Below are 25556 nucleotides of genomic sequence, written 5' to 3'. Positions count from 1 at the left end.
CCCTCCTCTCTCTCTCTCTCCTCTCCCCCCTCTCTCTCTCTCTCACCCCCTCTCCCCTCTCTCTCTCCTCCCTCTCTCTCTCTCCCCCTCTCTCTCCCCCCCTCTCTCTCTCACTCTCTCTCTCTCTCTCTCTCTCTTCTCTCTCCCCCCTCCTCTCTCTCTCTCTCTCTCTCTCCTCCCCCCTCTCTCTCTCTTCCTCTCGCCCTCTCTCTCTCCCTCCCCCTCTCCCTCCCTCTCTCACTCTCCCTCCCCCCTCTCTCTCCTCTCTCCCTCTCCCCCCCTCTCTCTCTCTCTCCCCTCCCCCCTCTCTCTCTCCTCTCTCTCTCTCCCCCTCTCTCTCCCCCCCTCTCTCTCTCTCTCTCTCTCTCTCTCTCTCTCTCTCTCTCTCTCTCTCTCTCTCTCCTCCTCTCTCTCTCCTCTCTCTCTCTCTCTCTCTCTCTCTCTCTCTCTCTCTCTCTCTCTCTCTCTCTCTCTCTCTCTCCCCCTCTCCCCCTCCCCCCCTCTCTCTCTCCTACTTAGCTTAGTGCGTACGAAAATCTGAGGGACTGAGGCTCCTGACAGGAAGGTTCTAGAGGGAGGGGATAGCTGATTGGCCTCCTTCTAGAGTTTGGTCCTTTTTACAAAAGGACATAGATAGGCTACTAAGGTGAGGCCCTTAGGCCTACTTTTCTCTATATATGTCTATAGGATTTTCTATATATACCGGAGACTCCCGTCTTGACGACTGGGAATGATTCAGGCATGTGAATCTATGAAAGACACGAATACTGGTTAACTGCAGTTACAGGTAAGTAACGCATTTCTTCTTGGCCTTCTGACTGTGGAAAATACATCATAATAACCAATTGTCTGCAAGTGCTAATAGGATTTATGGCTGTAGGAATCCACATTTAATGTATTTATTTATTTATTTTTGACATTAATAGAGCGCTCTGTTACCAAACGGTGTCCTGGTGCTGTAATGATAGCTCCCCTAGCTAAGCCTCCTGTTTATTTTGTAAACAACCACGTTTTCAAACTTCTGCGAAAGGTCATCAGGTCCATGGAAAATCAGAGGGCCACCGGGAGGGCATTCCAGGCCAGGGCGGCCCCTCGAATGAAACTTCTGCCCCCCCAGCACACTTTCTTAATGCGTGGGGTCTTAATCAGTCCAAGAGCGGCTGGCCTGAGGAGTCTACCTGGTCTGTACCAGTGGAAATGTTGCCCAAAAAAAGGTGGGCCAATTCCATGGACTCCCTTAAAGACAATGCACATGGTTTTAAATAGGATCCGCTTCCGCACTGGTAGCCAATGTAGCTTCACCAGTTCCTGCGAAATGGAGGCGAACTAAGGTAGGCATGTAAGAAGGCGGGCTGCTGCATTCTGCAGTATCTGTAGCTTGTTGAGCACTCCTTGCTGGGCTTCGAATAGGCTATTACAGTAGTCGAGTAGTGACAGCACAAGGGCCGTCACCACCGTTTTTTTGCAGTCAACTGGTAGGAAAGGGAGGACCTTCCGAAGGATTTTCAGCGTCCAGTGGATGGATGAGGATAGGGCGTTTACATGAGGTCTGAAAGAGAGTCTATCATCTATCACGACCCCCAAGTTCTTAACCTTGCTAATCGGGATGGGGAGGGTCCCCATCTCTTCCGGCCACCACCGCGGGCTCCAGAAGTTGACTGTGGAGCCAAACACTATCACTTCGGTTTTGGCCGAATTGAGCTTTAGGCAGTTCCTGGCCATCCAGGTGCTCACTGCTGTCATGCATTCCTGAAACTTACCGGCCACGTCCTCCTCTCTCCCTGGAAGCAGAAACACCACAATCTGTGTGTCATCTGCATAAGATGTTAGTTCAAACCCAAAGGAGCGGATAACCGGGGCCAAGGAAGATGCGTAGATATTAAACAGGGTGGGGCTAAGCAAGGATCCCTGAGGAACCCCGTAAGGTGGTTGGAAAGGTTTTGACTCCAATTCCCCCAGTGCCACCACCTGGACCCTGTTGGTCAGGAAGGCTCTCAAGATGTCGAAGGCCTTCCCGTGCACCCCGCATTCTTCCAAACGGTCCACCAAGATGGTATGGTGGCCCATATCAAAGGCCGCCGATAAGTCCAGCTTAACCAAGGCCGCACGACCCCCTGAATCCATCACTCTCCTGATTTCTTCCGTCGATTTAATCAGGGCGAATTCCGTACTATGGCCAGGTCTAAACCCATTCTCCGAAATGTCGAGACCTTGAATGGTTCCTAGGAATGCACTGAGCTGGGTGTTAATAGCTCTTTCTATGAGTTTACCCGGCAGTGGTAATCTCGCGATCGGCCAATAGTTGTTGGGGTCGGCGATGTCCAGATTGTTTTTTTTAATAGAGGCCTAATCGAGGCCAGTTTCCAGCTAGATGGAAAATCCCCTGTCTCGAATAGCTGGTTAAATAACTTGGCTAGGGTATCCGCTATCGGAACAGCTGCCTGCTTTGCCACAGTTGCCGGACAGGGATCATGGGGCGAGCCAGACTTTATGCTCAGCAACTGCTTCCTGATTTCTCCACTGACTGGGGCAAACGAAAGCAGTTTGGTCTCCTGTATGTTTGCTATCAGATTCCTGGACCTGGATTCATGCAGGCTCTGCCTAACTTGGACTTCCATGGATACAAAAATGTTCTCAACCTTGCTCATGAAGAACTGAGCAAGGTTCTTCCAGAGTTCCAGGCTGATTCCGTAAGTCATGTTTTGAATTTTACACTTGAAACATCCACTTTTTGCACACCTCAGTAGCACTTGTTACACGAAAAGTTTTGGGAATTGAGTCCTTTGGGCTAAATTGTCCATTTTTTAATTTATTGAATTTGGTCCACTTTGGAGATTGTTCCACTCTCTGATCCTAAATCCAGGTTCATCTCTGTGTGTGTGTGCGCGTGTGCTCGTGTTTTTGATGTTGTATGTATTGTTATTAATTTTTCTTTTTACTATTCTTCTTTTTGACAATTTTTGCTGGTGCCTTTTTCTGAAGATCTCTAAATCACAAATTGTATATGTGACAGCTATAGAGTACAGAGGCTGACTTATGTACTTATGGTACAGAGTAGAACTATTAGTCCTACGCTGAGATTGATTTTCCCTTTGAATGAAAACTTTATGAAATTGTTAAAAATGTTGCATTATTGTTTTCTTGATTTATTCTAGGTTTATAACAAAATTGATCAGGTCTCCATGGAGGACGTGGACCGTCTGGCTCGGAGGCCGAATAGTGTTGTGATCAGGTGAGCCGTAAAACCCTTAGGGAAGTGTGCACAGGGTTTGCATTTCCACATAGGGAAGATTTGGTTAATGCAACTATTCTCTACAAAGAGCAGTATTTGTGTACAGAGAAAAAGGAAACATTTAGCAAATGAGTTCATTTCCATCTGTTTTAATCTCCCAATACACCTCTTTATAAGAGGGACTTGTTACATGCAGCGTGTGGCAATTTGGTTCTATGAGAGTTCTGTGCAATGTACTCCTGTGTTACTTTCAAATGTATCCATGTTGACTAGATTACATCAACAATTTCAATGAGTATCAATTTTTAACAGTGCATAAGAGTACTAAAGAGTAGTTTGCATGCTTAGCATTGTTTGGCTCAAACAGGAACTATAAAAAATATTTTGTTATAGACCAAATTAGTTGAAGTTCGTATTCAGTTATCCTGAAGAAACCTACTAAATCAAACACAAAGCTGAATAAGAGGCCATACATTTTTTAGAAATCCAATGAAATGGAGAGGAAGTTATAAAGAACTAAAGACCAAATCATTGAAATAACCATCTGGGTCATTTAAAGATATTTGAATCTCCAAAGTATAAAGATAAGGAATACATCTGTTCTCGATACTGTGAAGCAGGTGATTAGCTTGAAATACAACCATAGTTTTTTTCATTGGCAATGTGTTATAATGGAATACAATATCCTAAAATATATTTATTTCCAAAATAACATTTTGAAACCTACAGATCAATTTATGTATCCCTTAAACAACCACATGAAGAGAATCGGTTCTGTTGTTAGTGTTGATGTTTCAGCCCATCAAACACTAATGACTGCCTTGCTTAGGACAGACATTCAGAATAATTAACTTAGTCTATCGTAAAGCAGTACTGGAATATCAAACCCTTGCACATCATTTACTTAAGTAATTCTTTTCAGGAGCCCACAAATTGGATCCTTCTTAAATACTTTTAAGCAAAAATATACATCCACAGTTAGTAGCCTGTGACTAAAACAATTTCTCATAGAGCCATATCTTAGGAAAAAGTCACATTATTTAGAGCACTGTGGCACAGCTCATCTCTTGCTATTTAATTCATGGTGCACATGGAAAAATGTGTAATAGTTCAACCATGCAAGTCATGCTGTAGTAATATCCAGCAAGAAAACAATGCAATATTTTGTGCACAAAGTGTTGCACCAAAAAAGTACACTAGCATGGTTGTTTGTGCCTTTATACATGTTACACACATGCAGAATTTTCCTCCGATATTTTACATTTTGGTTTTCTAATACTGGTAGTTATGTCATAAGAAAATTGAGTATATGTGTTTGTGGACACATTTTGCCTTTAAACATTACCAGATGGTAATTGAACCATGGAGGATGGGTAAGTTTACTGAGGATCATATAACAAGTTGGCTTAGGTAAGTTGAATGCAGATAACTACAAATACCTGCATCGTGAAGGCTCTGCCAGACTGAAAGCGTAATAATTCTGTCATTTCACTGCAATGTATTTCCAGTTGTACCAGCATATGTTTGCTGTGCGATTTGGCCTGCATTACTAATGTTGTGTATTTTGGAACAGGTCATAGATTTCTCGTGCTATTTGGCTGTGATGGAGGGTTTGGTGTTGTGCCTAGGCACTTCTTCTGATTCAGTAAAATCCTGACCCGGTGTTTATTGTTCTCTCTTCCAGCTGCGGTATGAAGTTGAATTTGGATTTTCTACTGGAGATGCTATGGGAATACCTTGCATTGACCTGTATCTATACTAAAAAGCGTGGAGGTAATTAGGAGGCTTGCTTAATTGGTATTCTTGGAATTAATTTTTCTTTAAGGCAGAGGCCCAGTAACAAAGCAAGCTACGGTCTGTCGTCTTCCATTCCTGTTGAAGGACCCGGAACCCATACCAGATCCGTTTCTTCATCAACCTCTTATTGCACTTTGTGAGTTGTGGGGAGTACTGTTTTTGCTCTCTACCCTTTTACATGTATCCCATTTTTAGATGTAGCATCTGTATTTCATTTTCTGTCATATGGAACCACTATAGTGGCAAATTTGATGAGATCCTTTCCAAAGTCATCTACACATCCTTCCAAATGCCAACACTTTTTGCCTAGGAGAGCCTCCACCTGACCAGAAATGGTGTCACGCAAATGCTAGAGTGTGACAATAGGCAGGATAGGCTGTGGGGGAAAGGTTGACTGTCGATTGCTGACCAACTTGACGGTTCCATCATTTCCTTTCCCCATCATCTCATAAACTTTGGGGGTTCGCAAGTCTGCTGCTTAGGATCATCTTCCTCCACTTGTCTGACAACAATCTTCTAGTTCTAGGAGAAAGACAGTGACTTCTCCTAAAAAGTTTATTCAAACAAAGATTTTTAGACTACAAGTTGATTGGAGGCAGAGGTGTTAATATTAGGAAGACTGCTGCTCATTAGCATTGACATATTTTGTAGAGAGCATCATTCGCAATATCCGTTGCAACAGGTGGCATAACGTAGTTCAGCAAGTAACCTGTTTACTCCTTGTGATGTGCAGTCTTGGGATCCAGATGAATACAACACATTTGAATATAACTACAACAGTAAGCACTGTACAAGTACCATTTTATTATTATAAATATTAAATGCCCTATCGATAACAATGCCTTCCAATTGTCCTCTACAGTTATTTGGGCATTTGTTTGGATGACTGCCTTAATTTCACACCGTCACTTTACTAAAACATATTTGATATATATAAGGCAGCTAGTAGGTATTGCAACTCAGTGCTAATGTGATGCCCCAGGCTATGATAAATTCCCCTAGTCAATCTTAGAGGAGAGCTTGTACCACTGTTTTACATGAAGAAGGTCGGAAGAAATGAGAAAATCTTGGACAGTATTCAAAGAAGATTAAAGCAGGCAGTAGCCACACAATTTATTTGAATTGAGAAAGACAGAGATTGTTTGCCAAAGGGAAGAATGTCTGTTTTATATTTATTACGTTTAAAACCAGACACGGCACTTATTTACACATGTGCTGTTTTCTGTCCTTGTGCTATGTATAATTTTGTGGTTTGGCATAGTAAATTCATAATGGTAATGTAGTTGTTGGTTTATAATATTCTGCTTATTGCTCTCCCATTTCTTGACAAATATGGAATTATAAGATGTAAATGGGAGACGTTATTTGGCTCTCATTTGTGGATCAACTGTGTTTTGTCTACAAATGTATGTGTAAAATAGAATAAAAAGTTCTGTGTGTTTGAAAAGAATAAAATTATGAAAAGCTCCCAAAGTAATTTTCAAAAACTGGCATGACTTGTAAGAGAGCCTCCAGAATTCAATAACTACATTTCCAAAATAAAGGTAGCCTTTTGTGTCTCAGTAACATCTTTCTACAGTTTCCTTTTGCTTTTTCTATGCAGAAAGACCAGACTTTTCAGATGCAATCATTCTGCGGAAAGGAGCTTCTGTCGAACATGTGGTAAGGCTGTGTTGCTCTGTGTTTTATACAGGCTAAGAGGGCACTTCATGATCTTGTCACAGTATTTCAGACAAAGCTTCACCTTTAGTAACATGACCTTATTTTGCCTGCTGACTTTACACATTATTCCACTTACTCCTGCTGTGGTCCCTTTGAGTAGCTTACACACTTTTACTTTATCATTGTCGGGGATATCTGTCCTTATGTCAGCCTGTGGCCATGTGTTCATTTGCATAATTACTGACTTGGCTTATGTTTTACACAGTTGATAGTATGCTGCATGTCTCTAGGTTTTTAGAAAAAAATAAAAAAAAATTTTAAAGCTGAAAGGGTCATCAAAACGCAGCATGAAAAATCACAGTGCCTTGTACAGCTGTTAACTGTTGCATTCCAACCTTAAATAAGTTGTCAATTTCTGTCCTGATTTCTGAGTCATCCGTGTATGAGATGTACAGCGTTTTCAAGATAATTATCTTTGTATACCTATCAGTGAAGTGCCAAATAAGGGAATGTAGTTTGTGCTCTGAATTATTCAAACAGCACAGCATGGTGCATAAGTCAGAGAAAAGGCGCTAAGTAAAACAAAATATATTTACAGTATAGCTTTGTGTGTATAAATGTGTATATAAATATTTACACACATATATCTATATATAATATGTTAGAGGCATGTGAGCTGTAGATTACATGCTTTGCATAGTCTGCAATCTAGTGTTGGATCTGGATGTTTGCACTTTATTTTTCCTCAAAGAAATCTTTTCCAGTCACGAGGGAGGTGACTCCTCCTTTCGATGATCGTGCACATGGGAATCAACTCCATTGTTAGATTATTTTTTTCCGCCAATGGGAACGGATGTGAATTACTGCACTCCGGTTTGGCACAGTTTCTTGGGTTCCCTTCGCACAGTCCACTACCTTCAATGGTATTGTTTCACGATTGCGTTCCCCATTCTCTGTGTATCATTTCGGCTCAAAGGTCTTCGATCTGCAAACTCGTGGAGGGCTGTTGGGCCTACCTGCGTTGGGCTAAGTAGCAGTCAACTATCCCCGGAACACGACGAACAAGACTGCAATGCATGCCAATCGTTTTGATCCAAGAAGACGCTCCTTGACCACCTGGCTCGACGTCACGAAATGCAACATCAAAGCGGCTCCGCACCGGACATCTTCGGTGAAGATTCTGAAGGAGAAGAATTCCACGCTCAAGGAGCTGAAGAAGAAGCCGATCATATCTCTGTGTATGAGGCTGACTTTGACATGGAAGAACAGGAGCAAGTTACATCAAGTCAGCGTACTATGAGTACAGAAACCCCCTTGCCCCAGCACTACAAGAAGAAAAAGGCTCCAACCCCTCCTCTGCCCTCGGGCCAAGGACATCACCGAGAAGAAGTTTCGGGCTCCCCGCCCTCGGGCCCGGTATCAAAACCAAAACATGTCTTGGTGACCATTCCCTGGCTACAGAAAAGTAAATCTTAGGAGCTGAAACTTTTTATGCCGATAACGGCGCCCAAACAGGAAGAGACTCCATCAAAAGAGCTTTGCAATGTTCCGCCTCCGGATCCGAAACAAAAAGAACTGGTCATACATCCAGACACTAGGCATATTCATGCCATATTGCCAGAGAAGAGGAAAATGGGCCTACAGGGGGACAACATTACTTTAAAGAGAAAGAATGTGGGTACTAACCCTTCTTCACCTTACATCCCACCTCCTTCACCCACAGATCCAAATTTGCTCATCACACCCACATATTTTTCACCACCACTATCACCTGACCCACAGGATGAAGAGGATGGGGATGAGGATAGGCCACAGGACATTACGACCCATGGGACGACTATGACACTGTTCCGAACACTGATAATGATCGGGATCTATATCCTTCCAAACCCTCACCACCCGAGAACAACACAGGATACATAGAGCTACTTAACAGGGCTGCTCATTATAGTAGGGTGGAGTTAAACAAAGAGGCTCTTTAAGAGGATTTCTTGTTTGAACCCTAAGTTCCTCTCAGAGAGCTACTCCCACATTACCAATGCTCAAAGGGATGCTTAAGCATACAGACAAGATCTGTGAGGGCAAGAATTATTACACCCAGGGTGGAGAAAAGTATAAGTCAGCACCCACTGACCCTACTTACATCAAGGGTCAGCTTCCTTTAGACTCTCTTGTAGTTTCCAACGCTCGCAAAAGACAAAACTCACCAACCACAGGCGAGGCCCTTGCTCCTGATAAGGAGTCAAAAGTAATTGATGCCTTGGGCAAGAGAGTAGCGTCGCAAGCAGCCAATCATTGGCGCATTGCTAATGTGCAAGCTTTATTGTCTCGCTACGACAGGGCTCCCTACGATAAGCTAGAGAAACTGATGCAATTTCTGCCCGAAGAGCACAAATCGAAGGCCAATGACCTTATTCAGGAGGGTAAATTAATCACTTATACCTCCATCAGGTGCACCTTAGATGCAGCAGGCACAACAGCCCGCGCAGTGAACACCAGCGTACTGCTACGCAGGCATGCTTGGTTGAGAATTTCAGGATTTAAACCGGAGGTTCATGCCTCTATTCTATTCTCAACCAACCATACGACAAAGAACACCTCTTCGGTCCAACAGTGGGCACTTTGCTAGAAAAAATGAAGGACACTGAGGTCGCCAAGTCCATGGGCTTTGCAATTACCATCTAATAGGGGATCTTTTTGTCGCTACTTTTACAGGGGTGGCTCCAAAAATGTTTCCACAGAGAATCGCTCCTCCTCTTACAAAGGCAAGAACTAGTCGTCCTCATCAAGAGGTCATTTTAGAGGTGGATTTAGAGGTAACAACGGCAAGGGAAGTGGCAGAGGCAACTCAACACGCACTTCCCGTGCAAACAACAAACAGTGACTTCCTTCCGCTCCTGTCAGGGGACTTCTCTCCCAATTTCTACCCCTCTGGAAAACAATCACCGCAGACAGATGGATTCTACAAATTATCCAATATGGTTACTGCCTGGAACCTGCAGACACTCCCCCAAACATTCCTCCAAGATCACACGCAATGTCACAAGAACATCTCAAGCTAGAAGTTCTCTCCGTCAGGAAAAGGAGCTATAGAACCAGCCCCATTACAATATCACGGGGCCGGTGTATACTCCCTGTAGTTCTTAATTCCCTAAAAGGATGGCTCTCTCAGGCCTATACTAGACCTCAGTGCCTTAAAAGTATACATTCAATCGGACCACTTTCATATGGTGACAATCCAACAAGTGGTCCCGCTCCTCCAGCAAGGCGACTTTCTGTCCACTCTGGACTTAAAGGATGCCTATTTCCACATCTCAATACACCCTGCTCCTCGCAAATACCTCAGGTTGGTGGCCAACATTATCATTTCAAGGTGCTCCAATTCGGAGTCACCACCGCACCCAGGGTTTTCACCAAATGCCTGGCAGTAGTAGCAGCTCATCTACAAAGACAACACATTCACGTCTTTCCATACGTAGACTACTGGCTCTCTCTCCAGCTGTCACAACTAACACAGAACATGTGTAGGGCTTCCCATACATAGATCTGTTTGCCACACACCTAAACGCAAAATGCCAAGCTTTGCATCCAGGTATCCCCACCCATTGTCCAGAGGCAATGCACTATGGATGAATTGGTCAGGAATATTTGCCTACGCTTTTCCGCCTCTCCCACTCATTCCATTAGTGGTTCGGAAGCTCAGACAGGAGTACCTGACACTAATCTTAGTTGCTCCCACATGGGCCCTTCAACCCTGGTTCACCACCCAGTGGAGCTCTCAGTAGTTCCTCGCCAAAAACTACATCACGCACCCAACCTCCTCACGCAGAGCAGTGGAAAAAGAAGACATCCAGATCACACTCATCTCAACCTTGCTATCTGGCACTTTAAGTCTTAGAGTTTGGTTACCTCAATCTCCTGCCAGACTGTATAAACATTACAAAGAAGCTAGACGTCCTACCACAGGGAAACATCCTTACGACTTACATGAACAACGAAGTTGAACAACGAAAAATCTTAACAACGACTTGCCTAAACCACGACTTTAGTTAACAATGAAGCTTAATAGATGCTTCAGCCTTCTGTCGTCAAGATACATTGAAAACAATGACCACTAGATGGCACTGCGCGGTCAAAACTGTTGAAGATGGACAAACATTGCGAGGCATTCAGTATTTGCAAGGGAAATAATATTTCTAGTAATAATGACTATTCTAGAGGGAAAACTGACTGTTCTGGGCTGACATGCCGGCATGGCATGGGGGAGTGTATTGTCAGTCATGGGACCAGTTAGGCCTTAGAGAGGCAGCCCGTAGTGTAATCTCCACACCCAGAGAAAGAATAGCAGCATTACCCCAAAATAACAGGCCGAGTTAGGCACTCGGGACTGATTTAAAAAAAGGACCGGGCAGAGCTACAACATAAAAAAACAGCACACCGCTGATAACTCACAAGTGCCCAGCAGATCTTTGTATAATAAACAGTGTCTCCGGGGCTCACCCTTGTCGAAAGAAATTCAGGAGGTAAATCCTTTAACACATCGTATAGTGGTATTCAAATTTTTAAAAAAGTATCACAGGTTGTTGCTAAAGATGCCTATGGAAGGTTAATTACAGATGAGTGAAGCAAGATAACATAAATATTGCAAGTCCGCTAAAGCGTAGCCAGAAAGCAAGTTGCTCATGGTATGTTCTGAAGGTAGTGGTAGGTTCAGTAATCATGTAAATGGGTTTTATTTAGTGGTTCAGGAAGTCGTGGTTTAATACTTAGTGGTTTGGCTTTGATCGTTGTTCAGCCTTCGTTGTTTAGGCACTAGTGATTTAGGAAGTAGTTGTATAAACATACAACCCCTACCACAAGGGCCTGCTATGCAGCAAATTGGAAGCGGTTTGTCATATATTGTAATAACAATCAAATCAACCTGCTTGATGCTTCAGTTCAGAACATTATATGATATTTATTACATCTACACGGTTCAAACATAGTGTACACATCCATATGCTTACAACTTGCTGCAATAGCTGCATACCTTCAAAATAGACAACATCTGTCTCTCTTTACAGACCCCTCAGGATATTGCTGCATAGATTTGCAAATTTAGCGGCACAAAAATGGAAATTTAGCGGCATTATTGCGGCACTTTATTTTACTCGTAATCATTCCTATTCAGCCTTAAATCAATTTAAACTGATTAACCGGAGTACTCCACTGTGAAATATGCATGTTTAAAGTGTCCGACATGCATCTTGTGAGAGGGGGCCCTGTTTCTCCCTGGGGTGTTCTAGCACCCGTGTATGCACACCTCCCGGCGCATCTCTACCTCCTGGGCCCGTCCAGAATGTGCTATACATGTGGGCCAACAGGAGTCTTTGCCTCGGAGCCAGAGTGAGTGATAGCCACAACTCAGGTGAGATCAGTCTCCTCTTCACTGGGCTGAGAGATCGGTGCTACGAGCAACTCTTGAAAATGTTCAGATACCAGGCCCCACAGCACAGGTAAGTGCCACTAGACAGCGCAACCTCATTCTGGGCTGCAGTAGAGGAATGGGTGCCCTCAACCATTGTTAAATGTAGCCAGACAATTCGTTTTACAGCACAATTTTCCAAACACTGTTGCTAAAGTCCAAAGGTTTTCAAGTATGTATCTATGTCCATTTCTCAAGTCAAGTCAAGTCAAGTCAAAAAGGCTTTATTTCGACATATAAAATATCTTAAAAAGCATACATACAAGTAAAATTCATTTCAAAAGCATTTAAGGATAAAAACGTGTTTTTAAAAAGACCCCTTGCATGATCTAAGTCTGCAATTTTTACTATTATTTTTTAGGGGAAGAATATTTAAATTACCTAAAATAGGCATGATTATGAAACAGGCCGTAAAAGTAAAAGCATAATTAAACAATTTGTCTGAGTCTTTTTGACCGAATCCGCCATGCCCACCCAAGATACTTCGAGGTGGCGCATGCATAAAAAGTGCGAGTGTCCGAAACAAGAATCCTTAGTGCCTCATTGCAGTGTCTAGTTCCCAGTGTACGACACATGGGTTTTAACCATTTCATCCTTGGGACTTTATAGGCAGGACACTCAAATAAAAAGTGAGGGACAGATTCATGGCGCTGTGGGCAGAAGGGGCACCACGGAGCAGTCTGGTAGGGAATTTTCCAATGGCTTGTGAGTTCCATTACGGGGAGAAGACCAATTCTAAATTTAAAATACAGAGATCTTTCCCAAGGGGCTGAGATAATGTCCAGATACAGTTCTCTAATGGGGACATCTTTGGACTCCATAAAATTTCTGGTCGACTTACAAATCGAGACAGAAGAATTCCTTCTATTTACCACCCAATTCCAATAAAGCTGTTTTATCGTTGATTTGGACGGGGCTGTCTGTTGGTACCATGCTTCTTCCAGCCCCAGATTGGTGAGTAGTGCTTTGATATCCGTTAGCCACTTTATTTTCGCCCAACCTGTCGATCTCATTATCTCCCGCAGGCCATCCGCATAGCTTGAGAGCTCAGGGACTCTCCATATGCGGGCCCACAGAAGCAAAGGGCGTAGCTTTGCTTGATCTTCAATCGCCCGACAGCCCATGTCCAATTGCAGTGGCAAGATGGGGACAGAAGGACCGAGGGACATCAAGCTTCTCAAGAAGGTGTTCTCAGCTCGAGTAAGATCTTTCAAGTTTGACATTCCCCAAAGTTCCGCCCCATACAGAGCGGCGCTTACTCCTCTGGCCGAGTAAATGTCCAAAACTGCAGCTATAGGTTTAGTTGAGGCAGCTCGCTGCTCTTTCAGCAGGGTCCCGGTTACTCTTTTCAAATTTAGCAGCATTTTGGTCAAGTGCTGGTCCCATTTCATAGAATCCACCAGCCGGATACCCAGATAATCGAAAGTCTTGGTCCTATCCAGTGCAACGGAGCCCAGTGTTGGTGGAGGGCCAAGTTTTTGCGGAGGATTCAAGATAAGATACTTTGTTTTGTCTGTGTTTATACAGAGTCCTCTTTGTTTACAAAAGTCATCAAAGCCAGAGAGACGCTGTTGTAGGCCCATTGGCGATTTTGACAGAAGCAAAGTATCGTCCGCAAAAAGCAGTGTGGGAATTAGACGACCTGCCAAGCGAGGTGCATCTGCTGATATCCTTGACAAGTGGTCCACCACCCCATTAACATAGAGCGAAAAGAGTGTTGGGGCAAGAACGCATCCTTGCCGCACGCCTCTATTCACATCTATTCTTGAGGTCTTTTGACCATTCGGACCCCAGCGAATTTGGGCAAAGTTTTTTTCGTGGAGCTTCATGATCAAGTGGAGCAGATAAGGTGGCAGGCCAAGATCACTGAGAACCTTCCATAAGTTATTTCTGGGGACCAAATCGAAGGCCGTCCGGAGGTCGATGAAGGCAAGATATAAAGTGCCCTTCCCAATCGTGACGACCTTCCAGTGAATCATGAATAGCCTTAACGATTGTTCGATTGTTCCTGTACCAGTTCGGAACCCTGCCTGGAGATCCGAAAGTATCCTGTTTTCATCTGCCCACTGCTGTACTCTGGTTAGGAGGACCTTGCCTGCTACTTTTTGCGAACAATCTATCAGGCTAATCGGCCTGTAGTTCGCAGGGTCTTCTCTTGAGCCTTTTTTGTGCAGAGGGACCACTTCGGCGGCCATCCAAGAGGCGGGCAGTGGAGCACCCGCCATGGCAGCGTTCAATACTGATGAAATTAACATGCTCCAATCGCCTAAGTCTGCACGGAGCAGGTCGCCTGGAAGCCCATCGGGACCAGCCGCTTTGCGCGGGACGAGAGATTTTATAGCACCTTCCGCTTCTTTCTTGGTAAACAGACTTTCCTCATAGCTCTCATCACCTCGAGAGATCTGTGGTAATGCGAAATCCATCGCTTCAGCTACTGATGCTGTATACAGTTTCGAGAAATGTGAGTACCAGAGATCCTCAGTTATGTTGCAGGTGATGACAGTATCTAGGGGTCTGTTTTTCTTGCGTATTAAGTCCCAAAAACCTTTTGCGTTTTTTCCAACACTGGCGATTCGGAGTCCCTGCCAAAATTCATCTTCCCAGTCTCTCCTTGCTGTTTTAAGCTCCGCTTTATAACTCTTGCGTTTGGTGGCTATTAAGGTTGCATCTCCACTTTTTACAGCCAATATCAGTGCTCTCTTTCTAGCACGACACTCCTTCGAGTACCAACCAGGTTTGGCCTGCCGCTTATCCCGGTTGGAGCTTCCCTTTTTTACTTTAGCCTTGAATAGGTCCCCAATTGACAGCGAGATCTCGCTAAACATTGCTGTAATCCGATTTGGGCTGACAGGCTCGTTTTCAAAAATGGCGCAGGCTGTAGAAGTAACAGCTCTGATGCATGATAGTTTCTCTTCATCTATTGCCACTTTGTCCCATTTCAAGCGTCTTAGGCAGTTTGATGGAACCACCCCTCCCAATGGCCCAGATGCTGGTATATCATGGTTTCCACAAGCTGAGTGAATCACCCTCCACCAGTATGATAGGGACAAGGAGAGTGCGTTATGGTCACTATCCAAGGAAGGTAGGACTATCATATCCTTCATGTGAGCCCACAAAGAGAAGTTTAAAAGGATATAATCTATCCGGGATGAATGGCCAACCCTATTATATGTGTGAGCCCCCGCTAAGTCTGAGCGTGTCCTCCCGTTTGCCGCTCTCAAGCCGTGCTCAAGTGTGAGAGAATTTAGCTGGATAATTCTGGGGTCCAACTGTTTATGATTGGAAGATCAAGTGACGGGACACCTCTCCTTGAATCTTCGTCATATAAGTCCAGAGATTCGTCGGGCAACAGGGGCTCAAATGTACAATTAAAGTCCCCCATGACCATAATTAATGAATCGCTACTGCACTCACCCAAGACTACCTCCAAGTCCGAGAGAGTTGGTGACAAGGCTCTCCCAGAGGCCCCTCGTGTGTAGATGTTAATAATCTCCAGTTTTTCAGCTTTCCTCGGGCATGTTACAGTGAGGCGCATCCAGTCTGGAGATTTTTGGGGATGATGGTGTACCCTCCATCCCAGGGAAATATCTACCCAAACTAAGAGACCTCCGTAGGGGCGACCTCTTCCCGATGCTGGTATATCTGCCGGGACAAAAAAGGTGGCATGGCCCACTCGGTGCCTTGGTTCTACGCACCACGTCTCTTGGAATGCGCAGACTGAATGGGGTTCAATGAGCGCCACCCAGTCCGGGACATCTAGCTTACTGTTTAGGCCTGCCACATTCCAACTAATGGCTTTCAGGGATGCATGATCCAGGGGCTCAACGCATCCTGCATTCCCACCCTGTGTACCGGGAGTTTGTGCTCCATCCACTAGCTCAATATTCTCAGACCCATCGCCTGAGAGAGAGGGCATAATTGAGTTAAGCGGGGATTGGGGCACAGAAATGTTGGACAAGGGTGCCTGCCCAACTGTGCGTGGTGTGTTGGCCCTAGGAAGGGGGGCATTTGTTGCCGCTAAATTACCAAGTCACCAACCCCAACCCTGTGGAGGGGCTACTTGAGTAGGTGTCCATGCCCTTGCTCTGGGGTCCAATGTTGGATAATGAGGGAACCATACTCCTCTGCCCCCATCTTGTAAAGATTTTATGGGCCCCATTAGAGGAGGGGGGTGATAGAAGTACCCCAGGTCCCTAGTTTGGATGTCGCAGAAATTGTAATGCGACTGCTGACTACAGATCATACCTGCTGCTCTGGGGTCGTTGAAATTGATCAACACGCAGTCCCCGGTAAGATCCTTACGTCTGTTGCCAATCCAACCCACACGTCGGACAAAGGCTATTCTACCATCGATATGCCCTGGGAGGGGTCTATTAGCTTTGAGCCAGGAGAGCGTCTTGTGTTTGAGGTCAGAGTATAACTCACAAGAACCCTCTTCAAGCTCAGGGACCCCCGTTAAAATTACCACATATGGCTTACAGCCAGGGGGAAGGCTAGCATTTGGCGTGTGCCTTCTTACCCTGTCTTTAGCCGGGGATTTTACCGTGGTTTTCGCTGGAGGTTTGGGCACAGCCTGTTTGGCAGGAGTTGGGAGGGATGGGAATGTATCACCCTTCTTTGCGTTCACTGTGTTTCCTGGTACCTTGGTGTTTGGCACTATAGGCTTGGAATTTGCGGCAAAATTAACCTTGAGTGCCTTGGGTGCCTGGGTACTAGCTTTGTTCCTTGGTCGGGCCAAACTAGACTCAGGAGTAGGAGTTAGTGGTGAGGGTGTGGTTCCGCTATTGGGATGCTGCAATTGGGGTGCCTTTCCCATGCCGGGCTTCTTTTGGCAAGATGTGGGCTCAGGGTGGGCTATAGTGACAGAGGGAATTAAGGGAACAGCACCACTCCTTAGCCCTCCGTTTTCTTCAACCTGGGCCTTGGCGTGAAATTTAACTAATGATTTCACCGCGTAAAAGTTGTCCAGCATTGACTGTTCAAGTGAGGCTAGTTTGCGTGTGAGGCCATCAATCTTATCTACGAGAGGCATCACCACAGACTTAATTATGCTCTCAACTTGAGGGAAAATACTGGTATCTATAGGAGCCATTTGACCGGGAGTGCCTTCCAATGAAGAATCTCCGGTGTGGGTCGCATATGATTTTGGGTAAGGAACCTGATTCGAACTGGTGCCCCCTTTGGATACAATGTTCCTACTTACTTTACTGTGGGGCTTTAGAGAGCCTCCCCTGCGGGGGCTAGCGGGACGCTTTCTCTTCTTTTGTGGGACTGGGCCTAAAGCTAGATTCCCTACGGGTGTGGTTTGGTGAACTACTACTCTGGGAGTACTGGCTTCGGTGTGTACTACAGTGGGTGGGGAATTCATGGCTTCCCTAGATAGCACAGGGGGGCTAGAGGCTTCATGGGTTTCAGGATTGCAATCCAGAGTTTGCCCCCCCGGCGATGGATTAGTTTGGACGGAGGAATTGGAGTGTGTCGGGTCAAGTACAATGCTTGGTGCGGTGGTAGTTACCCTTTCTAAACTAGCCCTAATCCGGCTCACTCTCTCATCAATTGTTGGGGAATCAATTATCACCAATGGAGTCAGGGAAATATGTCCAGGGCTAGCGGCTAGGGCAATGGCGCCCAGAGATGAGCGCTTGTTGGACATACTCATAGAATCCCGGGATAATCTTCGTTCTGCCAGGATTATCTCCTTTTCGACTATGGAAACTGCTCGAGTTATGAATTGGTCCATAGTACCTAAAACAACGTCTCCTGCAGATTTCTTTGTTTTACAGGATCGAGTACCTGAAGCCATTATCCCGTTGACTAGGTGCCCACTTTACAGAGCCAAGAGATGTGGCCCGGCCCGGCCTCTTCTGGCCCCTGATGGCCTGAGATGGTCCCGCCCTTGTCCCGGGCTTCTCCCGCGATGCTCCCGCGTGCTCCCGCACAGCGGGGAAGGGGCGTTCCTTTATGGGGGCGTGAAGCGATTGGTGGGAGGGGCAATCGGTCTGCAGGTGTGCCGTGGCGCAGGGACTCCTGGTTAGTTGAGTCCCTGCAGCGGCACCGGCGGCGCTGGTGGATAGAGAGCGACCCTGCTCCCTGATGTCCTTCCTAGGGGCTGTGAGCAAACGTGCTCCCAACAGCCTTGCTCAGCCAAACTGCGACGCGGCACCCGCGCAGCGGATGCGGCTAGCTGTTACTTGAACAGAAGGCGGCTACAGCAACACTTGACTGCAAACGTGGGAAGACGCCGGTAAGCCCTCGGCGTTTCTGTGTCCCGCTGGGAAAGGGGAATCAGCTTCCTTTTCTTCCTCTGAGCGATTGGTGGGAGGGGCAATCGGTCTGCAGGTGTGCCGTGGCGCAGGGACTCCTGGTTAGTTGAGTCCCTGCAGCGGCACCGGCGGCGCTGGTGGATAGAGAGCGACCCTGCTCCCTGATGTCCTTCCTAGGGGCTGTGAGCAAACGTGCTCCCAACAGCCTTGCTCAGCCAAACTGCGACGCGGCACCCGCGCAGCGGATGCGGCTAGCTGTTACTTGAACAGAAGGCGGCTACAGCAACACTTGACTGCAAACGTGGGAAGACGCCGGTAAGCCCTCGGCGTTTCTGTGTCCCGCTGGGAAAGGGGAATCAGCTTCCTTTTCTTCCTCTGAGCGATTGGTGGGAGGGGCAATCGGTCTGCAGGTGTGCCGTGGCGCAGGGACTCCTGGTTAGTTGAGTCCCTGCAGCGGCACCGGCGGCGCTGGTGGATAGAGCGCGACCCTGCTCCCTGATGTCCTTCCTAGGGGCTGTGAGCAAACGTGCTCCCAACAGCCTTGCTCAGCCAAACTGCGACGCGGCACCCGCGCAGCGGGTGCGGCTAGCTGTTACTTGAACAGAAGGCGGCTACAGCAACACTTGACTGCAAACGTGGGAAGACGCCGGTAAGCCCTCGGCGTTTCTGTGTATGTATCTATAATAAAAGCGTGCACTACTCCACCACATCGGTTTTCAAGGCTGAGTGCCTCAGTCTACCATGACCCGGAGTCAACCAGCTGCATACCAGGGTTTTTCTGGCGTCTTTTATTTGTGATGGGGGGCACTGAAGTGTGTGGGTTCCTACAGTACTCTTCATGGATGGGATCTATCTATTGCTTAGTCATGTGGGGGTTCACCCCGATTCCATACTCTACGGTATAAGGGATGCAGTCTCCACTGCATGTTCCATTATATCCAATCGTTGCCTGGATAAGCTTGGGAACGTGGCAGCCGAATGTGTCTTTCTTTTTCAAATAGATCTTTTTTTGTCTGTATGTGTGTGCATATTTAAAAATGACTGTATGTTTGTTGGCTTGCATGAAATTTCAAGGGCATTTTTTGTGAATTTATCTGTTTACATGCCTGTGTCTATTGAATATATTTCCAGGATACAAATGACAGCATTTATAAGCACACAGTTAGTGAACTGCAAAAGTTTAAGATTTTCATGTCGCATATTCACAGATTCGCCCCTTTGTATAATTACTTGATATTACTGTTCATCATCGGATCTTTAGTAAGATTAATTTTAAGTTAAAAGACAGCATTGAAGCTTTCAAAACAAAAGACATCTCTAAACACAACAGCCGTGCAGCAGCTCATTCCTCGAATTATCCTTGTGAACAAAGATATGTTGGCAAAAGAGCACGTGCCGTTACAACAAGGGCAGGTAAAACCACCAAATGATTCAAAATCCTGTGTAGCCAGATGCTTTTGTATGTCAGCTTAGAATTCAAACTGCTGCAACTTCAAAAACATCTAAGTGGCTGTGGACGCCTGAAGGAAATATCTGGCAAACTAACGGGTGGTTATTTTTCTCATTAATTGCTGCTGATCAAGGCTCCGATTTTCTGCAGACTTGTTCTGAGAAAAAAAGCGATTGACGAAAGCTGTGCACGTATTGTTCTTCTTGATCTCCTCTCACAGCTTGGCCATGAGGAAACAGATATTGGACGGCGGCACGGAATGACGTGTGCGCGCCTAGCCAATAAAAGGGCATTGTTTGTTTTGCTGTCTCCCATTAGAAACTTTTTTGTAAATATCGAAGCCACGAATGTAAATATCACGGCCATCGGGCTAGTCCCCTGTTTTTGTGATTTCTTTTATTGTGAATCGGGAAAAGCTGGAGGGTCTGTCTTTACAGTGCCTGTCATTAAAGCATTTATGGAGGGACTTAAGAGTCATTCCCCCAAGACTTCCACCTGCTCCAGTGTGGAATATCAACATTGTTCTCACCAGACTGATGGGTCCACCTTTTGAACCATTGCACAGAAGGGAGCTGCAATTTCTCACTTGGAAAGTAGCTTTCCTCATACCTATCACTGAGGAAAGTAGGTGAGCTTCAGACACTAACCATACAAGAACAATTTTTAAAACTACACCAAAACAAAGTGGTTCTTTGGTCTAACCCTAAATTTCTACAAAAGGTCATTTCTGGCTTTCATATCAACCAATCTGTTGAGTTGCCTGTGTTCTTCCCTCAACCAGATTCTGTGCCAGAACGTGCTCTACTCACCTTAGATGTTAAAAGAGCATTACTCTATTAGATAGAAAGGACAAAACCCCCGTAAGACAAAACAACTCTGTGGCTTTTTCTCCACCACATAAAGGCAATCCCATATCAAAATCAGTTATTGCATGGTGGATAGTCAAATGCATTCAGACATGCTATGCTAAGGCAAAACTTACATTAACAATTCCCCTTAGAGTACACTCTACCCGAACCTAGGGGCTTCTATGGAATCTTAGAAAATATTCCCATAGATGACATCTGCAAAGCTGCTACTTGGTCTACATCTCACACATTCACAAAACACTATTGTGTAGATGTATTAGCAAGACAGCAAGCTAGTGTGGGCCAAGCAGTTTTACGTACACTATTTCAAACCACTGCAACAGCTAGAGGTAAGCCCCCGCTTTGGAGATCACTGCTATAAAGTCTATGCAAAGCATGTCATCTACAGCTCACGTGCATCGAAAGGAAAATGCTACTTACCCAGTATGCATCTGTTGTTTGCATGTAGAGCTGTAGATTCACATGCCCCCACCCACCTCCCCGGGTACCTATAACTGTATCTTACTTAGATACATATACATGGACATCTCTTTCTACTAATCTGACTAACTCCATTACCACCCTGTGCGGGAAAAAAAAATCTAACAATGGAGTCGATGCCCATGCGCACTATCACCGAAAGGAGGAATCACCTACCTTGTAACTGGGAAAGACTTCTTCGTAGAGAAGCAAAGTGCAAACATCCGGGGGGGGTGGGGTGGGGGGGTGGGGGGGGGGTGCGGTGTGTAAGTGTGTGTGTGTGTGTGTGTGTGTGTGTGTGTGTGTGTGTCTGTCTGTCTGTCTGTCTGTCTGTCTGTGCTGTCTGGGGGGGTGGGGTGGGGTGGGGTGGGGTGGGGGGGGGTGTGTGTGTGTGTGTGTGTGTGTGTGTGTGTGTGTGTGTGTGTGTGTGTGTGTCTCTGTCTGTCTGTCTGTCTGTCTGTCTGTCTGTGCTGTCTGGTGGGGTGGGGTGGGGTGGGGGGGGGGGTGTGTGTCTGTCTGTCTGTCTGTCTGTCTGTCTGTCTGTCTGTCTGTCTGTCTGTCTGTCTGTCTGTCTGTCTGTCTGTCTGTCTGTCTGTCTCCGTGACCACACAAAATATTGGACTGATGACTATGTTTTTTTTATTATTAGTAGTAAAGGCCCTTCTGAAAAAGCCTGGTCTGGATCCATCTGACCTGGCAAATTTCAGACCAATTTCGTTGCTGCCCGGGCTCGGTAAGATCGCGGAGAGACTGGTGAACAGGCGACTGTCACATTTCCTGGAGTCCAATGGCCTGTTGCGGAATTCCCAAACGGGATTCAGGCCGGGCCAGGGCACTGACACTGCCCTTCTGGCAGTCGTGGAAGAAGCCAGGAGCATTTTGGATTCAGGAGGATCGGTGGCAGTGATCCTCCTGGACCTCAGTGCGGCTTTTGACACCGTGAACCATCAGGTGCTACTCCAGCGACTGTCAGATGTAGGCCTGACAGGGACGGCCTTGAAATGGCTTGCGTCTTTTTTGAACCATCGAACTTACCAAGTCTGGGAAGGTAGTGCACAGTCAGCCTCGATCCCCCTCCAGTGTGGTGTGCCTCAGGGCTTCTCCCTGAGCCCCACATTGTTTAACGTCTATATGGCCCCGCTGGAGTATGTGGTGGCACCATTCGGTATTAAAACCATCAGCTATGCTGATGATACCCAGTTGGTGGTGGCCCTCTCCCAGTTGGTGAATCAACCTGACCTACTTCACTCCTGCTTATCCAAGGTGCACACATGGATGTTCAACTCAGCATTAAAACTGAATGGCTCCAAAACAGAGATGATGCTGCTCGGACATTTGGGGGTCTCTCTGCCGCCAGGCAGCTGGCCTAGTTGTCTGGGCGATCCCCCAAGCCCCAAAAAGGAGATCAAAAGCCTGGGGGTGTGGCTGGAGCAAGACTTGTCTTTCAAGACCCATGCTAAAAAAAACGCTGCAGTCTGTTTTGGTAGGCTCCTGTCAGCCCGTAAGATCTTGCCTCTTCTTCCACTGGTCTCCAGGAAACTTCTTATCCAGGGATTAATTGTCTCGAGGCTGGACTATAGCAACGCAATTTTTTTTTGGGGTGCTCCGGAAGCAACGCTCAATAAACTCCAACAAGTGCAGAACGCAGCAGCAAGGCTGCTGATGAACATTCATAGGAGACAGTCAGCAAAACCGGCACTGAGCGCTGCACTGGCTCCCGGTACGGGAGAGGATAAAATGTAAATCCCTCTGTACGGCTCATAAAATCCTTCGGGGGAAAGGACCTCCCATTTTGGGCAGTATGGTGCTCCCCTATAAGGCTATCAGAGCCCTGCGCTCGGATCACAAATATTTACTACAAACGGTCAGAGTGAAAAGAGCCCGGACGGGCGGTAGAAGATTCTCAGTGAACGCAGCCAACTTATGCAATGCGCTGCCTTTGAATCTACGTGCAGAGACTTGTACTATGCGGTTCCGGAAGCTACTTAAGACCTATCTGTTTCCCGCTTAATGCTGCCTTCTACTCCTACCCCCTGGAGTCGTGAACAAGCGCAGGGATGCCCGAGGGTAACCGCGCGCTATACAAAACTCCAAATAATAATTATACTGTAAATTGTACTTCACTCAAGCGCAACCTTGAAGTAGCACCCATAACTTTAAAGCAGTCCATAAACACAATAATTGAGTCTGAACGGTGAAGACAATTCACAGGACACCTTGTTAAACAGTAATGTTAATGTATCTGTGCAAAGTAAAAACTAATTGTTGGTGAATAGTATTGTACCTGGTGTCAGGTGAATGCATGTCATGTTCTTTCCTGAATTAAACATCTGTATCTTATCAAGTATTGGGACTAGTTGCGGACAATATATATGCCTGGTAGAGACAATGGATATGAATGTAAAAGCATATGCAACATCCATTGTCTTTGCTTGCATAGTTTTTTCAGTACCTTCCAACATATTAGATGCTGTCACGTAATTTGTTCTCCTCTTGGCCCATAATCCCAGTTTCTCTATTTATAATTCATCAGCGGTCCGCCAGCTGGTTAGAGGATTTTGGAAAGCTCTTTCCATAATGTATTAACCTAAAAAATACTGTCCATATCCTGGGTTGCTGACATGAAGTGGTGGTGGCAGTGGCATACCATTTTCTGTAAATTTATAGTCCTGAGTAGATCTTTTTCTGCTGTGGGGGGTGGGGGGGAGTGTTGGGGGAGTGCAGCCTACCATCTCCCCACATGTTAAGTTTAGGTTAGATGTATTAGCCTGTCCCTTAAGCTGACATTTCATGTGTCTGTTGAGTGAGTTTATGCATGGTGGATGTGAGGCACAGGTATGCTAGGAAGGTTCTGTGTGTGGTGAGGGAATGATTGCTGACACCTGTGGGATGCTTTTTAAATCACCTCTGAATTAGCAATCTAAAAGATGGGGGGTTTGTAAAGCTTTCCCAGACAGTGGAAGTGTATTGGCTGCTGTTCTAAAGCTGAAGAGTGGACACCCTGATACTGACGTGATGGAGTATGAAGATAGGACTACCTTTACAAATTCTTTGCATACCTTTTAGCAAGAATTTGTTGATCAGTCATTCATGAACAGTGCCTTTTGTTGGATGGTGGGGGATTGAGGGTGAATCCGCAGATTCTGTTAAAAGTGAGTGAGTATATAGGCAAGACATGCTTTTTTCTCTTTCCATGATTACAAATTCAGGATGGCTGATGAAAGCAATGTTGAAAGACTTCACATTCTATCGTGCCTGTGTTTTGAATAGTGTGGCGTGGCTCTCGCAGCAGTTTGTGATGATGCTGGCTCGCTTACCTTGCACAAAGGCTGTATCTGCATTACAGCCAGAAATTTTATTTGAAAGGGAATCAACCTAAACCGGTTCCAGGACATTAGATTATGAATCCACTTCCTGTCTGAAAAATTAATATACAGATGGGATCAAAACATCCCACATTGTTCCTTTTCCAAGTTTTACTTGACTAAGGAAGTTAATGCTCGCAGAGTCCTCGAAGAGCTGCTGTGAGATCAGTGTGGGTGTCTGCATGGCATCCAGTCTTCCAGAGGTGAGGTGACATCACCTGAAGTGTGCAACTTACTAGAGTAACTATGGGTTTGCCTAGCACATAGAGACATGCCTACTGTGAGATGGATGGAAAGATAGTGCTTGACTCAGCAGGAGAGATTCTACAAAGGAGGAAAAGTTCAGCTATGTTCTTCGTATGTGGAGCCCACCTAACATTGGAAGCAAAGCCATTGCCGACCCAAGCCATATGGGAGCAATCAGTCTCTTTGTGCAGTTCATCCGTGTAACTGTTTGAAAAAACTACTAGCAAGAATAAGAGCATGCCAGAAGAAATTATGCTACTGCTGCCCGATGTGTTATGTATTTTGTGAGCGCCATCGTAACTTCAATATTGAGGCCCTTGCCCACGGCCCAGAGGCTGCGACTGAAGAACTTTAGCACCCACTGTTCAAGCCTTCCATGCTTGTTCATCCAATCAGTCTGTGTGAGGAGACAGGACTCTGTCCGTGTCCCTGTGATGCTGACAAAGACACAGCCCGTGCAATGCAACTGAGCACACAATCCAGCTCTGCCCCAAGCTGTCTCTCCACTAAGCAGGTGTCACAGGGGCTAAGATCAAAAGATTGAGAGACTGTCATGAATGCCAAAGAAACACATGCCATTAGAAAGATACCATTTGCCAGTATGAGCTCTTTGCCAGTGAAAATTTATTGAACTGACCTACGAAATGCCTGATGTAATAGTTGCTTAGTGAACTTGCCTAATCTTTACCTATGACTGTATCTTTGCTGTTTCAGCATAGATAGTTGCAGCTATGTAGAAGGTGCCGTGA

The 25556-nt window shown here is 45.8% G+C and overlaps 1 protein-coding gene across 1 annotated transcript in view; it reads left to right on the top strand.

Moving 5' to 3' along the window:
* DRG2 (developmentally regulated GTP binding protein 2) overlaps positions 1–25556 on the top strand; it is a 107392-nt gene that overhangs the window by 78335 nt on the left and 3501 nt on the right. Inside the window, exons 9-11 of the mRNA XM_086940823.1 lie at positions 3156–3232; positions 4917–5005; positions 6633–6691. Of these exons, the coding sequence (XP_086796949.1) occupies positions 3156–3232; positions 4917–5005; positions 6633–6691 (225 nt within the window). The remainder of the gene's footprint in view (positions 1–3155; positions 3233–4916; positions 5006–6632; positions 6692–25556) is intronic.

Source organism: Lissotriton vulgaris, chromosome 10, assembly GCF_964263255.1.
Source record: "Lissotriton vulgaris chromosome 10, aLisVul1.2, whole genome shotgun sequence".
Taxonomy (NCBI): domain Eukaryota; kingdom Metazoa; phylum Chordata; class Amphibia; order Caudata; family Salamandridae; genus Lissotriton; species Lissotriton vulgaris.
Note: the sequence above shows the minus strand (reverse complement) of the source record. Positions and strands in the feature narration are given on the sequence as shown.